This window comes from Mixophyes fleayi, chromosome 6 (assembly GCF_038048845.1).
Source record: "Mixophyes fleayi isolate aMixFle1 chromosome 6, aMixFle1.hap1, whole genome shotgun sequence".
Classification (NCBI taxonomy): Eukaryota; Metazoa; Chordata; class Amphibia; order Anura; family Limnodynastidae; genus Mixophyes; species Mixophyes fleayi.
This window is the reverse complement of record NC_134407.1, coordinates 34,070,571-34,086,450: the sequence shown is the minus strand read 5'-3', so window position 1 is coordinate 34,086,450 and position 15,880 is coordinate 34,070,571. Positions and strand designations below refer to the sequence as shown.

Here is a 15,880-nt window from a genome sequence, read left to right as displayed (position 1 = left end):
TTGGATTCGTTTTAATATTTCTGTGTTAAATGTCTAGGTTGTATTGTCTGGTACTGCAGCCTTGTGTCCTACAGAGCCCGGCGTTAGAACATTGTGTGATCCTTTAAATAGAACTTATAATGAAATATTAAATTTAGCAGTGATAAATATGGGTAAAACAGTACTTCAAAGGTATTGTCAAAAAAAAAAAAAAGCTGGCTACCATTTCCATGAGACTAACCATACGTGTCCCAATGCCTGCTCTTATGAATAATGTAGGACTACTATAGTAAGCAGCCTTATTACATTTTAACCAATGTTTTAGCCATTGTAATGAGTAATGCATTTATCATATAGTTGTTCTATTTATTTATTTTTTTAAAACTATTTTTACCATGGTGTTGGTTTGGTATTCAGTTGGGCTGACCTTTTTCTAATAATTTTTTAGTAGCCACCTCATAATGTATTTCACACCTCTCCTTATCTCCCACACTGATCCCTTCCATATTGGGGGACAGCTAATGACTAGTCATCTTGTGGTTTAACGGCTTTCCAGAAATGCCGTTAGTGTTTCGCGCTCTTACGTTCTGACTAGAGATGGGCGGGTCCGGTTCTCCGAGAACCGAACCCACCCGAACTTTGGGTATCCGAGTACCGAGCTGAGCAGCTCGGTACTCTCCCGCCAATTCCGAATCCAAATCGAGGCCGAACGTCATTGTGACGTCGTCGGATCTCGGGACTCGGTTCTCGCGATACTTCAACTTTATAAATACACGCCTCCACAGCAATCCATCGCCATTTGACAGAGGGAGAGAGCAGGGTGTAGTCATAGGCTAATTAGAGCAGGGACAGAGAAAGAATACAATATTGTTCTTGCAATTGCTCTAACCAAAATCGCTAGTGCAGAGAGGAGGATAGAGGTTTATTATTTTTTCTTCATATTTGGCACTCCCCAGCGCTTTTGGGTTGTCCCCCATAATTGTGCATTAATATTTCTGGCTGTCAAAAGTCATATCTGTCAGCAGTATCTACTCAATAAATGTTAGCACTCCTCAGTGTTTTTGGGGTGTCCTCTCTAATTGTGCATTAATATTTCTGGCTGTCAAAAGTCATATCTGTCAGCAGTATCTACTCAATAATTTTAAGCACTCCTCAGTGTTTTTGGGGTGTCCTCTCTAATTGTGCATTAATATTTCTGGCTGTCAAAAGTCATATCTGTCAGCAGTATCTACTCAATAATTTTAAGCACTCCTCAGTGTTTTTGGGGTGTCCTCCCTAATTGTGCATTAATATTTCTGGCTGTCAAAAGTCATATCTGTCAGCAGTATCTACTCAATAATTTTAAGCACTCCTCAGTGTTTTTGGGGTGTCCTCTCTAATTGTGCATTAATATTTCTGGCTGTCAAAAGTCATATCTGTCAGCAGTATCTACTCAATAATTTTAAGCACTCCTCAGTGTTTTTGGGGTGTCCTCTCTAATTGTGCATTAATATTTCTGGCTGTCAAAAGTCATATCTGTCAGCAGTATCTACTCAATAATTTTAAGCACTCCTCAGTGTTTTTGGGGTGTCCTCTCTAATTGTGCATTAATATTTCTGGCTGTCAAAAGTCATATCTGTCAGCAGTATCTACTCAATAATTTTAAGCACTCCTCAGTGTTTTTGGGGTGTCCTCTCTAATTGTGCATTAATATTTCTGGCTGTCAAAAGTCATATCTGTCAGCAGTATCTACGCAATGGATTCAAAGCAGTCCACATATGATCTAAATGAGCAACCAGGTTCTGTCACCAGTCCTGATGTTAGTGTTCCCAGTACGTCATCTGGCCAAGGCGATGTCAAACAACAGAGTGTTTTCAAATTAGTGCAAAAAACAAAAACCAAAAAAAAATTTACTGTATTGAAGCGAAAACGAAGTGTAACTGAGCAAAAGTTAAGTGACGATAAAAAAAAAATTGCAAGCATGCCATTCTACACACGCAGTGGCAAAGAGAGAATGAGGCCTTCACCTTTGGCTATTAGTGGCAGATCCCAAAAAGTTACCCAGCCTACAATTGGTGCACAACTACTGTTACGCGTCAAAGCTGAGCTGCAAGATACCAGTGAGGCATTACAGGAGAATATTTGCTCTGATTCACAAATGACAACAATCCCTGTGGAGAGTCCATCCAACAGTGGGATGTCTAATCGTGAGCATTCTGCTGATGTGTGCCTTAATAGCCCGAGTGTAGCCGGTGATACCCAAATTGAGGATGCCACTTTGGAATTAGAAGAGGATGAGGAGGAGATTTGTGTAGGCGACGAGGGCGCTAATGATGATGTTGATGATTATGATGCAGACAGATACCGAATTGCCTTTCTCAATTTCTATTTATATTCTAGATTATATAACGGCTGAATAGTTTTCTATTTTACTCCTAGTGGAGAGAGGATCTGATGCAGACAGATACCAAACTGCCTTTGTCCATTTCAATTTATATTGTACAGTATATAACGGCTGAATTTATTAGTATTTTATACAAGTGGAGGGGGGCCCAGAGAGACAGAAACCAAACTGGCTTTCTCCATGTCAATTAATATTGTACAGTCTATAACGGCTGAATTTTTTGGTATTTTATACAAGTGGAGGGGGGCCTTGAGAGACAGAAACCAAACTGGCTTTTTCCATTTCTTTACATATTTAACTATAAGTGTAGGGTGTAATATACATTCAAAGACGATGGCTGCATTGCCAATATGCATAGATGGAGAGGAAGACAATCTGTTTTGTGTGTAGAATAGGCCTACCAACGAAGAATTAAACTGTTTTTTGGGATGATTTATTACCTCAACAATTAGATTACTTGTCTCTAAAACAGTTGGAGCACTAAATTGGGTTAATTTAGGCCCAAAAACATGGATTTTCCCAAAAAATAGCAAAACAAAACCAAACAAAACCAAAACCAAAACCAAAACACGCAATGGAGGTTTTGCAAAACCAAAACCAAAACCAAAACACGACGGTAATCCAGATCCAAAACCGAATCCAAAACCAAAACACGGGGGTCAGTGACCATCTCTAGTTCTGACTCACGTGGTTGGTCATAAACTGGTGGTTTCATGCAAGCCACAACGGTTATAAAGTGTGAACGAATGCAATAAACATTATTGCAGTTTGTTTGTGGTAAGATAATAGAAGTGACTTATGACTTAATGTGTTGTGCACTTATGACACAGCTTGAATGGCAAGTCCTAGAAATGATTCCCGCTTATTTAATCCTGTTTTTTTTTCTTTGTGATTTGTAGAAGATGCTCATGAAACAGCAAGACCGCCTGGAGGAGCGTGAGCAGGACATTGAAGACCAGCTGTACAAACTGGAGTCTGATAAGAGACTAGTGGAGGTTCGTACAATCACACAGGGCAGCCTGACAAACCGTAACGTGCATCCATCTCCTGCACACACTGAAGGGAGACATTTTGAGATTACATAGCTATTAAACCAGTGACATCACTTCTGGCTACTCACAAGATGGCTGCCGACACAAATTCCTTGGCAATATTACTGGTTTCTTGTGAATTGATTGGCTGCATTCCCATATATATGTGTTCCACCTGCAAAATGGCAGCCAGCATTGGCTGTCAATGACACATTACATTTTTAGAGTATTTTTAAGACTGCTTGAAATGAAATTGGTTAATGATATTCTTCAAAGTTATTTTTATAGAGTCTCCCGAAATGTAACGGCTTACGATGTCATGTGATTAGAAGCCCTGCAGACTGAACCTCTGGTTTATTCACTGGAATTTGCTTTGTGGTGGTTTTGGCTATTTAGGGGTGTTTTGGCAAACTACAGACAGCTATTGCACGCCCCTCCTTTGTAAATACATATGTAGGCCTAATCAATCTGCCGTATGAAATTAGTGTGAATGTGCTTCATGGAACTATGTTCATACTGGTAAAGCTAAACACACCTAATTATGAGGGTAGATACATTTACACAACTTTTTTCCTTTCTATAAAGTTCGATTAGATTCCTGGGGCTAAATGTATTCAGGTCTAATTTCTGAAAATCGCAGATATTCGACGACTTTGAAGGCAAAATGTAAAAGGACAATGTGTTTAAAGGCAAAACTTGCGTTTAAACACATTGCCTTTTTCTATTTCTTAAAATGCCGGTAACCTCAGTTTTTATACAATTGCAGAATACAGTGTAGTGTTATTTTCCTTAGTTACTAAGCTTTGTAGACTAGTCCCTCTTTTTTACTTCTGCACTTCCCTGACTGTATTTTGTCTTAGCCCCTTGCTGGATTGGGAACTGCAATCTTGTTTTAGTCTTATAAACGAACCCTAGAAAATAACATTTATTTCAATACTTCTCTAAACACACATTTTTCTTCAAAACGTATAGATTTACTGTAATGTCTAAGTCCTATAGAACTAGACTATTATTGCATATAGCAACAAAGGTGTAGATTTATTAAACCGGCTAAAAAGAAAAAGTGGAGGGGTTGCCCACAGCAACCCATCAGATTTTAGCTATCATTGTCTAGAACAGCGGCAGTTAACCTTTTAGTGATTGACTCCCCATTGAATCTCAAAAATAGGTTTTCGCACACCATTGAAAAATGTGTTCCAATTTTTTATATTTTTATTTGTCTGTTTGTGTGTCTACCTGCTTTATTGACGTTTGTACTCAGAGGGGGGTTTTAAATTGTCAGCGAGTTTTTAGTTTTTTTCCCGCAGCGTTAAAAAAAATAAAAAAATAATCTCCCGCGGGTTTTTAACTGCAATACCAACTGTTTTTAGTTAGCGCAACGTGAAAACTTGTGCAATTCAGTTGAAAACACTGCCCCCGCCCATTAAACATTGTGTTTGCGAGTTTTTAGTGGAGTGAAGGGGAGTTTTAACGCGGTCATGTATAACACAATAAAAAGGTTTTGCATTAATTTTCATACATTAGATTGCATTACACATTCATAATCTACATTACAGTACTTTCTTTAGCATATTTTTTAATTGAACTAATTTTTACCATGGAATCATCTATACCATGTCAAAACACATTACTACATTAATATTTGTACCAAAAACATATATAAATATAATTAGTGAATTTTTTTTTATGTTTATTTTATTTCATTATTTTTTCACAAGAAAATTAACTTTTACATGTTAAACATTTAGTGATAAACATAAGTTTAACTTTTTTTTCACATTATTACATGAATTCAAATACTTTTCAGAGGTTTTTTTTTAACACACTCCAAAGAGGTGCGAGATAAAACAGCATATTGGCCTGTTTAAAAAACAATTGAAAAGCTTTTAACGCGGCTGCCTCTCGCACACCCTATACTTTCAATGGACCTTCTACCGGAGCGCCAGAGGACCGTTTCATGAAAAAAACTGAGCGTTAAAAATGGAATTGAATCGCGGGTAAAGTTAACCCACTGGAAAATGATAAAAAAAACAGCGTTAACATGACAAAAAAAACCTCGTTGACAATTGAATACCCCCCAGAGTACGCAAACACGTTCTCATTTCTCACCGCACTGGCTCAGTGGCAAAAGTAGAGAGAGTAGTAGTGGGGTCATATTGTAGCGTTTGCCAGTATATCGTGGGTTCCATGAGTACATAGTACAGTCGAGTCAAATTTTATAATTTTATGTTGTAAATCTAAAAGCTATAAACCTATTGTTGCCACTTGCACCCCTAGAAATGCTTTCTTGCACCCTTACCCCTGGTTAAGAACCATTGGTCTAATACATGTTAGAATGAGATAGCTAAAATCTGATTGGTTGCTATGGGCAGCACATCCACATTTTCCCTTTTAGAAGTTTAAATAAGATTACAACAGTAGATATTGCAGTTTCTACATCATGAAGCTATTTTTGCTTTATTTTATGCAGTCCCTGGTCATTTAATTTAATAAAATGGTTGACCTTTAACTAGGTTTGATGGCAGAACTGTATACGTCGGCTGAGTTTCTGTTTTGTGTGTAGTTATAAGTGTTCAGTGACACGTCTCATTGATGTAGTTTCTGCAATTGCCTATATATCAAGACAAAAGTGCATGAACTAAAAAGTACCCTTCAAATAAATATCCCTTATTAGAGCATTTCTTTTATTCTTTCTAATGGTTTGGTCTTCTGTCATTATCATCTATAATTGATAGTGGTTAGCGCTGCAGACTGTTGTCTATGGGAACAGAAATGGGGCGTCAGCAAATTTGCTATTGAAATAAATGTGAATTGTGAAAAAGCAATTAATTTAACCTGTCACCGTTTCAATCGGGTGATTGCAATGGACAGATCTGTTTCTGGAAACCACTATACACGAGTTGTGAGGATGGGTGAGAAGAGCGTGGTGGGCCAGGGAAATGGTGTGTTGCTTGGGTCCTGCCCTCTCGGCAGTCATTGTCTATGCTTTTCTACATCTCCATTGTTCTATAGGCAACTGCTTCTTAGCAAGGCCCAGGATCTATCATTGTCTGTCTACAAATCTGTTGTCTCCCCAAATCTAAGAGAAAGATGACATTGATTTATTTAGGAATACAAATAACATTAGTGCATGTTTGCTACAGAACCCTCTATTCTGCATGTTACTTGGTGTGGAACCTGATGTAACTTTGGTTGCACACAGAGAAATTATACAAAACATGGATCATACACACATACAGATCATGTGACCACATTCATCCATCTGACACTGTATCTACAGAGAGAGCATCAGTCTGAGTGACCACATCTCTTGTGTACCATCTCAGCCACCATGAACTTCATCCCCAGCAATCCATGTCTTTGTGGGGTCTTACAATATGACAGCATTGTGTGCAGGGAAATTCTTAAGGCTAAACAGACTTTTATCAATTTCTGCCACCTTACTGCTTGGTATACATTGTAGTAGGGACATATACTGACGCAATTCTCCAGAGCTCCGACTTCTGTTGATATATTTAAGCTTTTCTAATGTTAGATTGTGTGGCTGACGGCGTATTGTCATGTGACAGGAGTAATGTTTATAATTGAGTCAAACCATTGCCCAAAAACTGTTGTTTTACTCCCAAGGTGAGTTGTTTTATAAAATAATGCAATGAGCACATGCAGTAACCCCATGCCTACCAACTTGGATCCAAGGGCCCACACACATGAGCGTTGAAAAACACGCTGCTTGAGCATATATGGCCTCACTTTACAAGCACCGAGACGTGTTCATTAGTGTATCTCAAAGTTGTGCTGCAGCACAATGTCCGTATTTTAGACCATATATTAACAGGTATTCCCAGCGCACTCCATTATAGTTTATAGAGCGCAACCGATTGTGTAAGCTGCAGGGCACATGAAGCTTCACGGACAGCATTGAGTGGATCGGTCCACTCAATGAAATACGTTTTTGCAGCCCTGATGTCAGAGAGCCTTTACGGGACTTTGTTGATACGTGGTTTAGGTCATTGATGCTCAACTTTTAGGGGACCCCCCCAAAAAATAAGATCCCTGTAGTATGTGTTGCATATCTGACAATGAGGGGACAGGAAAAAACATTCTGGTTTTGGTTGCTTTGAGTTGCGGCTAGTCTGAGAACATTGCATTTTATTTTTAACAATAAACTCCTGGGTTTATTTTTAAAAATACCCTTGTTTAATATTTACTAAATACATTGCTTCCAGCTTCCTTGTGTACTTTTCATGAAGGCTAATAAAGTTGTATCCACAGAGAAGTTTTGCCCAAAAACAACCCTCTCTGATTATGTGTTATAATGGCTTTGGTGAAAAACTCAGAAGGAAGTCAGGTGGCTAAAGCAATGTTTTGGTTATGGTTTTTTTCCCCCCAAGTGGGCATGTAACATGTAACAGTTGACTGTAGGCTGTCATTGTGCAATGTGCGGTACATCGATGGTGGTTTTATAGCGACAATGATTCCGTCCCTAGCACCGAGCAAGAGATTCTATGTTGAGTTCTCTTCCGCAGGAGAAGGTAAACCAGCTGAAGGATGAGGTCCGGCAGCAGTACGAGAGACTACATCAGATTCTGGATGAAGACATGAGGAAAACAATGGATATTTTGGATAAGGCTCAGGCCAAGTTCTGCAATGAGAATGCAGCCCAGGTTCTGCAACTGAATGAACGTATGCAAGAGGCCAAAAAACTACTGAGCTCTGTGCAGGTCATGTTCGACAAAACAGAGGACATTAACTTCATGAAGGTACGTGCTTGTGCCTCTTGGCTTTCACATAGTCGTACATTTATTAGCATAAATGATAACTGCAATAGGTATGTGTATCTCTTCAAGTGGCCTCTGGTACTTGAGCTGTTCCCGTGATTCTAAGTCGGCCAATGAGAAAGGTCTTCAGCTGTAAATACAATGTGTGTTGGAGCAAAACCGTTCTATCGCACATCTCTGTGTCTGTGTGCAATATTTGTTATTTCAAGGAACACTATATGTACACATTGTTCATGTATTTTCTCATATAAACCATTAGGGTAAACGAAAGTTTCAGATATTTCCACTGTAAAAAAAAAACCAAAAAAAACTAAGTATAACCCCCCACTCCATTACAGCTTTAGGACAGACTTGATGGGGGTTCTATAGGTCAAAAAAATATGTAATCATTCACCTCTGCCACATTGTACATTCTCTAACACACGCTCTAGGGTCCAGTTTTTGTCAGAAGACAATTAACCTACTAACATGCAATGTGGGAGGAATCTAGAACACCCAGAGGAACCCATGAATGCTTTCTACACAGCAAGTCTGCCAACCTGTCACTCACACTCTGCTTGCTTAGCTAGAGAAGCACCTCCTTGCTGCAGAGTGACAGAGTGCATGATGGTCATATTTAATTCGATATAAATACTCCAGTTTTTCATGTTATTCAGCTCTGTAGTATGCAGCCTTTGCTATATTTATTAATGTCAAATAGTGTCTTAACTTGCTCTTATAGTCATTAATAAATCAGAACAGCTCTTAATTTTTCATGTTTTACTGTATAATTTAACCATAAATGCTACTTTTTTTAGAGGTTTGATTTAATAATTAGTTACTAAAGCAACTTATTATGTGGTTTAGAAGAAATGTGCAATTAAATAACGGTGAAAATGTTGGTTTTAGCTCAATGTAAATCTGAAAATCGTTTTCACCCTAGCAAGATTTCATTGCATTGTTTTCTTTCCTTGTTACATGATATTATTTCTTACAACATATTCTGCTTCCCCATTAATTCCTACACACACACACATAACACGCACACAATCTGTCACTGCAGCAGAAGTTCTTTTGGTAGCACTCAGATTTGGCTTCCATCAGTTAGTCCATAACCATTAGTTGCCAAGCTTAGAATGTATAAGGTATTCGCATTGGTGGCCTGAAGCATCTTGATGACCCAGCCAGTAACTGGGCCAACAGAGGCTCTGCTGCAGCCCACTCGGAAATGTAGCCCCAATAGCCCAGATATAAACATGTCAAGTAAACAGGGCTGTGGGGTTGGTTTAAAGAAAAATAACAGTCAAGTGAAATTGGCCTTTAAACTCTGTAAATAAGAATACAGTGGTTTATTCCTGAATCAACATCTTATGAAAGCCGGTTGTCGCTGGCATTGGACTTCATACACCATGACATCACTAAATGGATTTTGTATTTTCTTTCCTAGAATACAAAGTCTGTGAAAATTTTGATGGACAGGTAAGATTAAAAATTCTAATCGGGCTGTATTGTCTTATGCTCCGCATGTTGTTTCCTAGGTAGAATGGTTTGTTTAGCCTGGGGGATTAAAGGATGTAAGGGAAAGCAGGAGGATTGCAGAATGCTTTGTCTAGGTTTGTGTTTTGAATTGCGAGTAGAGATTTAAGATGAAGTTATTGTGTCTCTGATCTGCACAGTACAATACACAACAACTTGTATTTTTTTTACTTTTTTTTTTTTATTATTATAGTATAAAATAATTTCCATGTTTGAAGTATAAATGAGGGAGGATGGTCACTCCTGCCCCCAACATATTAATTTACTGTTAACGAAGGACATTACTGAGTAGCTTCTAGTGAATTCATAGCCATGATTTTTGGTTAAGACTACAATATGGCTGCCTCTACTGTGTACGGAAAAATAGGTTCACTTTAATCTGTTTAGCTGTTTGTACAAATCATTAATAATAAAATGTCTTCACTAGTTGGCAACACATTGGATCGGTACTACGGTAATCTTTATGTACTGAGACTTTGCAGCAGATAAACCATTTTGTTGTAGAGCAGTGAATGTAGAAATGGCTTCCACATACCATATGGTAAGCGGAATAACAGACATATTATGTTTTCTGTGATGTAACAGGACTCAGAACTGCACCGGGGGAAGTCTTCCTCCACCTAAAATTGGACATCTGAATTCCAAGCTCTTCCTGACGGAAATTACCAAGAAAGAGAAGCAGATGAGGAAGATGCTGGAAGGTATACATTGGCTTATTTGACCTCCCCTCCCCAGGGATCACACAAGTCCCCTCATTGTGTTTTCTTGTAGAAAGCTCTAATTTGTTTGATAAAATAAGAATATAGCAAGCTATGTATTAAAGCACTTGTGACTTCTAGACAGAGTTGAAAATACTATTTTTGCTATCAGATTTTACTGTCCTATTGATTATGCAATGTGACAATGCATCTAAAAATGTAATTTGAGGATTTTTAATATCGAAGGACCTTTAAAAAAAAAAAAAATTCTGAATAGAGGCTTTGGTTTTGTGCATGTTCTGTATAATAATCTTTACTGCTCACCTGTTTAATGGGGCCGTTCCTTTCACAAGGGGTGCCTTCCACCAAGCCAACAATCATACTGACAGTTTCCAGACACATGCTCGGCACACTATCTGCTGGTGTGCTTTTCTTGGCACGTAAGGACTCCTACACCATGTTCTGTCAGGTGGATTTCCAAACAGACCCAAATGGAGGGTGAAGTGGAAATCACTAATGGTCTTATGTTTGGAACGTATGCTCTGTGAGCACCCACTCCTGTGTGCGTTGCCTCATCTGCTATGCTGTGTGTCTCTCCTCTGGAACAATGAGAATCGAATTTCAAGGCCATTTTTTTTTTATTTTGCAACATGAAACATTTTTAAAGTTTACAACACAAATTTATTTAAAAATATATAGGGCTCCAGCCATTTCCAAGATATTGATAAACATTGTTTTTTGGTCTCCTTCCTATGTACACAGTTATTTTTACATATTAAGTGTAAATAGCGTACACCACATAAATGCGGCTGAGAGGCAGACAGAGGTTGCTGCCCATCGTCTCCGTTTGTGTCTTAAACACAATCTGGGTGATCAGAAAGCATCCTCTGCCTGGTTCTCAGCCGCTGGGTACAGCCATACAGTTACTGGGTATAACGGGGGCATAACCAGTAGCACACTGATTGGTGCGTGGCCCTGGCCCATTCAACAAGCAGAGTAGTGGGAGGTCTCCACATTATCCACCAATCAAAGTGCAGGATGCTGTCACATGGAGGGACCACAGATGGGGTAAGTAAAGTGATTTGGTTGCCCCACAGATTGTTAATCAGATGCCAGGAGTTGATGATTGCAGCATCACAGACCTGCTCAAGTGTAGTCAATGCATGGGGGGGAGGGGTAATAGTTATCTAGGACTGGGTATTTCTTTCTGTTTTTATTTTAAATAATTTTGTAAAATTCAGTTTGTGTTAGTGAAGATAATGACCAAATAAGTTAAGCGATTTTTATATTGTGCGTTCCTACAAGTGCTGCTGTCGTGGTATTGATTCTTTTAACTGTGAGAATGGCAGGTCTTTTCACTATTGATAAAATGACAACTATTGTATTAAAAGGAGTGGGGCTATTTATACATAGGAAAGCTAGAATGAAATGGGTATATTTAGCATGAAAACTCCACTTTCCCTGATTTAGCGCTTCAGACCATTAACTACTTAGTTTAAATAGTGAAATGATGTTGCATCCTGTTATCAGAATATTCTTCTTCTAGAACATATCTCACACTATATAAGCTTTAATGGCATGAAAGGTCATAACCAGACAGTCAGTCCACTAGTGTGCATTGTATTTATATATGTCATATGATTAGTGTTTAATTGGTTGTTCTTCCTACACCTTTTTCTCTTTCTCTGTAGGCCCATTCAGTACCCCTGTGCCATTCCTGCAGAGCATTCCTATGTACTCCTGCAATGTAAGCAGCTCTGGGGCAGAGAAACGCAAACATTCAGCAGCCTTTCCTGAAGGCAGCTTCCTAGACCCAGCATCTGGAACGGTTAGCAGCCAGTACATAAGCCAGGGATCTTCCACAGGTGAGGGCCAGTCGGCGCAGGCTATGGTGCCTTGCAGCTCTACCCAGCACATCGTAGGACTTCCTAGCGGCCCGCAGCCGGTCCACTCCAATTCTGTCTTCAATCCCTCCCATTACCCCAACAGTTCATCATCTCAGCAGTCCGTGCTCTCCCAGTATGGGGGGCGCAAGATATTGGTCTGCTCTGTGGACAACTGTTACTGCTCTTCAGTGTCCAACCACAGTGGGCACCAGCCATACCCTAGGTCTGGCCACTTTCCATGGACAGTCTCTTCCCAGGAGTACTCTCATCCTCTTCCACCCACCCCTTCAGTAACACAGTCTCTTCCAGGACTCGCTGTCAGAGAATGGATTGATGCTTCCCAGCAGCATGGGCGTCAGGATTTCTATAGGGTCTACGGGCAGCCGGCCGCAAAGCACTATGTCACTAGTTAACTTCTAGAACAAGCCTTGTTAAATATGCATTCAGAAAAAGATGCCCCCCAAACTCGGAACAGAACAACGTTTACCTTGTTTAGTGGTGGACAACTTAACCACTTCTGAATATGGTCAACATAGGATTGTTTTATATTTTTTTGCTTTAATTCTGATAATTCTGAACAATGGTGTATGCCTTTCCCATATCTAGTAAAACAACCAGTTATTTTCCGTTTTGGATTTTTTTTGGGGAGGGTTTGTTTTAAGTGCTTTTGAAGCTTCTGCTGATGTTTTATCATTTGATGCAAACAGGTTTTATTAGTGTGGGTTTTTTTTTGTTTTCGTTATTGATTTAGTTGCCTTTGTTGCTTTAGAAATAAGCTGTTTCATGTGATAGGCGTTTTAAGTTAAAAGGCCACTTATCATAAAGACGCTGTTTTTTTTTTTTTAATTGTATGTTTTAGATATGTGTAAATACACAATGATTAGAAACTAGTGCAAAGTACACAACAAAAGGGAACGATAAAGTTTTGTTTGCAGGGAGAGAAGCTGCCGGCTCCTAGGCAGGATTATAATCATGCAGTAATATGATGGACATTCTACTAAAATGGAGCTGTGAATGGCACATTCTAATCTAGAACACCAATGAGTTCATGGAATATGATGTCTCTCTCTTCTGTACCTCTACTTGAAGTCTAACCTATCAAATAAGACTATTTCTATATTTTTAATATGTTGGAAATTAAAAAAAAAAAATGCAGGGATGGGGAGATGTGTTAAAATGATTCATGTTGTATATAAAGTAAGAAGAACAGGGTAAACATTTCTTAACTTTGATCCTATGTAACTCATCACATCCTAGCAAGACTATTAAAAACACAAACTTTTCTTTCCTCAATACTACAATCTCATGGACCAAATATATATATATATATATATATATATATATATATATCTATCAATACTCATTTGTAAGCCCCCACATGGTAAATGGTCTTTTAGCTTAAAAGGTAATTTCTTACACTTTTTTGTTTAAAGTTGTTTTTTTAACATTCCAAATATATGTTAAAAAAGTGCAATTCAACATTTCCTTCACTTTAAAATTAGAAAGTTTTGCTTTACAGATGAAAAGTATAATTTCTGGAGTGTCACAACCATAATAATAATAAAAAATACAAAAAAAAAAAAGTGTATGTATGTACAGTGTAAGGTCCAGGCACTTTTCTCTCTTCTTTTTTTGTTTCCTGCAGCATTAATTAATGAACCATTTAATGCCATATTGTAATATTACAGCAATAAGACTTTGTACTGTATGTTGCTAAGGGACTCTAATGGCGAAAAGTACATTTGCTTGGAAAGGCACTTACAAGAGGGGCACCAATTGGACATCTGAGCAATGGAATCAGCAAGGCCTGCATGACGGCAGATAGTGCGGTAATGCGCTCCTGTGTTTTTTTGCCTCTTTCTATATCAGTGTTGGATCTGGAGGTAAACTATCATACCATGCTCAACTAAAAGCAGCAGTCCCGCTTACTTGGTCAAATCAAGCAAAAATTAAATAAAAAAAATCTTTTTATGAACTACATGTTGCCTTTTTATGGTCCTCATAATTATTTTGTGGTGGGGTTGCCTTATTTTGATTTAAAACAAAGACTGAAAAGATGTTGACAAATGTTGGAGAGGGATTATATTTTAATTGTATTTCATGTCTCCGTAATGTCCCTAGTGAATGAAGAGGCTGCATTCTTCTGAATATTGATGCAAGTTACAAAATGGCTGCCAATGAGCATGGGTGTCTAGAACAGTGTTGGCTAACCTGGGACACTCCAGGTGTTGTGAAACTACAAGTCCCAGCATGCTTTGCCAATATATAGCAGCTTATTGCTGGAAGGGTATGCTGGGACTTGTAGTTTCACAACACCTGGAGTGTCACAGGTTAGCCAACACTGGACTAGAGTGATGAGTTAAAGGGTGCATGCATCAATGCTAGACAGACCATGGTACACCGATGAGAGCTAGTCATGGTATTGCCAATGTCTGGACAAAGGTAGAGTTTCTTTACTTAGAAGATAATACTATTTTATGCTCTCACACTATTAGTCACCCTATTCTGGTCTTTATTTTTTTTTTCTGTGGAAAGTTACAGTAAATTTTAATTAAAGTATACAATGCATTTAAATTTTTGCTATGTGAACCCATGAATCTGAATTCTCCATTCAATTGTGAATGAAAAATATTGGCTCTATCCTTCAAAAACAATAAACTTGCTCTAGACCCTCCACCATGACATAGTCCTACATGTAGGCGATTAATGTTTTATGCTGCCATATTTATTTTGCTTTTTGTATATATTTTTCAGTCGAATCTATGGTACTATGGTATAGAACAGAGGCCATTTTGTGTAGCAGTTCAGTACATGTTGTAAGAGGGTTTTTTTGCTAAATTTTAGTTCTATAATTTGTTTTTATACTTACAATGAAAGTTAAAGAAAAAAAATGCATTTTTTAAAAAAATTCAAACTGAGTATATGAATAGTTTCTTGCAAAAAGCACTCCCTAGAACAACATATGAAATTTAGGATGACGACAGACTGACTCCCACCTTCAGCTGTTCACATAACGCACATGTCTTTCCAAGGTATCCGTAATAGGGGAAAAAAAAATTAGTCAGACTCCTGGGACAACTGGACATTCCAGGAGTCGCAGAGGGCCCCTGTGAATCTTTGGTGGCATGTAATACACAGGTTTTATTCCACAAACTGTCCTATTTTGGTTTCAATAAAAACAAAAAAGAATGCTTCCTTTTTCTATTATGAATTTGCAATTTGTTTCTACTATTGTATTTCAGAATTGTATGCATCTACTCACGTGTGTAATGTCTGTAATCCACACATGTGGTGGACAGGCACCTGTGAGTTTCATTTAGTGTTTTCCCACATGCCTTTTTTTTCTACCTTGTTGAGTGCCGTCTGTGTTGCGTTATTGTGACTATGGACTGCACTGGGGCGCTATTTAATAGAGCTGCATTGATCGCTGTAAAGGTAAAATTGTCTTTTCATTTTGTGCCGTTTTGGAAACCACCAATCCCCTCTTGCGGATGAAAAGACTAACGGTCAGTCGTTCAGATCTGGTTTAGTGAGGTAATCAACACAAACTGAAGTCAGCCATTTTGTGGCCTGATCTAATGATCATAATTCCGGAGGATAGATTTTTGCG

At 38.5% G+C, this 15,880-nt stretch overlaps 1 protein-coding gene across 1 annotated transcript in view; it reads left to right on the top strand.

Moving 5' to 3' along the window:
• TRIM8 (tripartite motif containing 8) overlaps positions 1-14,248 on the top strand; it is a 49,737-nt gene extending 35,489 nt beyond the window's left edge. The window contains exons 2-6 of the mRNA XM_075216237.1: positions 3,262-3,357; positions 7,920-8,153; positions 9,598-9,629; positions 10,272-10,387; positions 12,076-14,248. Of these exons, the coding sequence (XP_075072338.1) occupies positions 3,262-3,357; positions 7,920-8,153; positions 9,598-9,629; positions 10,272-10,387; positions 12,076-12,683 (1,086 nt within the window). The 3' untranslated portion in view covers positions 12,684-14,248. The remainder of the gene's footprint in view (positions 1-3,261; positions 3,358-7,919; positions 8,154-9,597; positions 9,630-10,271; positions 10,388-12,075) is intronic.
• Positions 14,249-15,880: the final 1,632 nt, after the last annotated feature.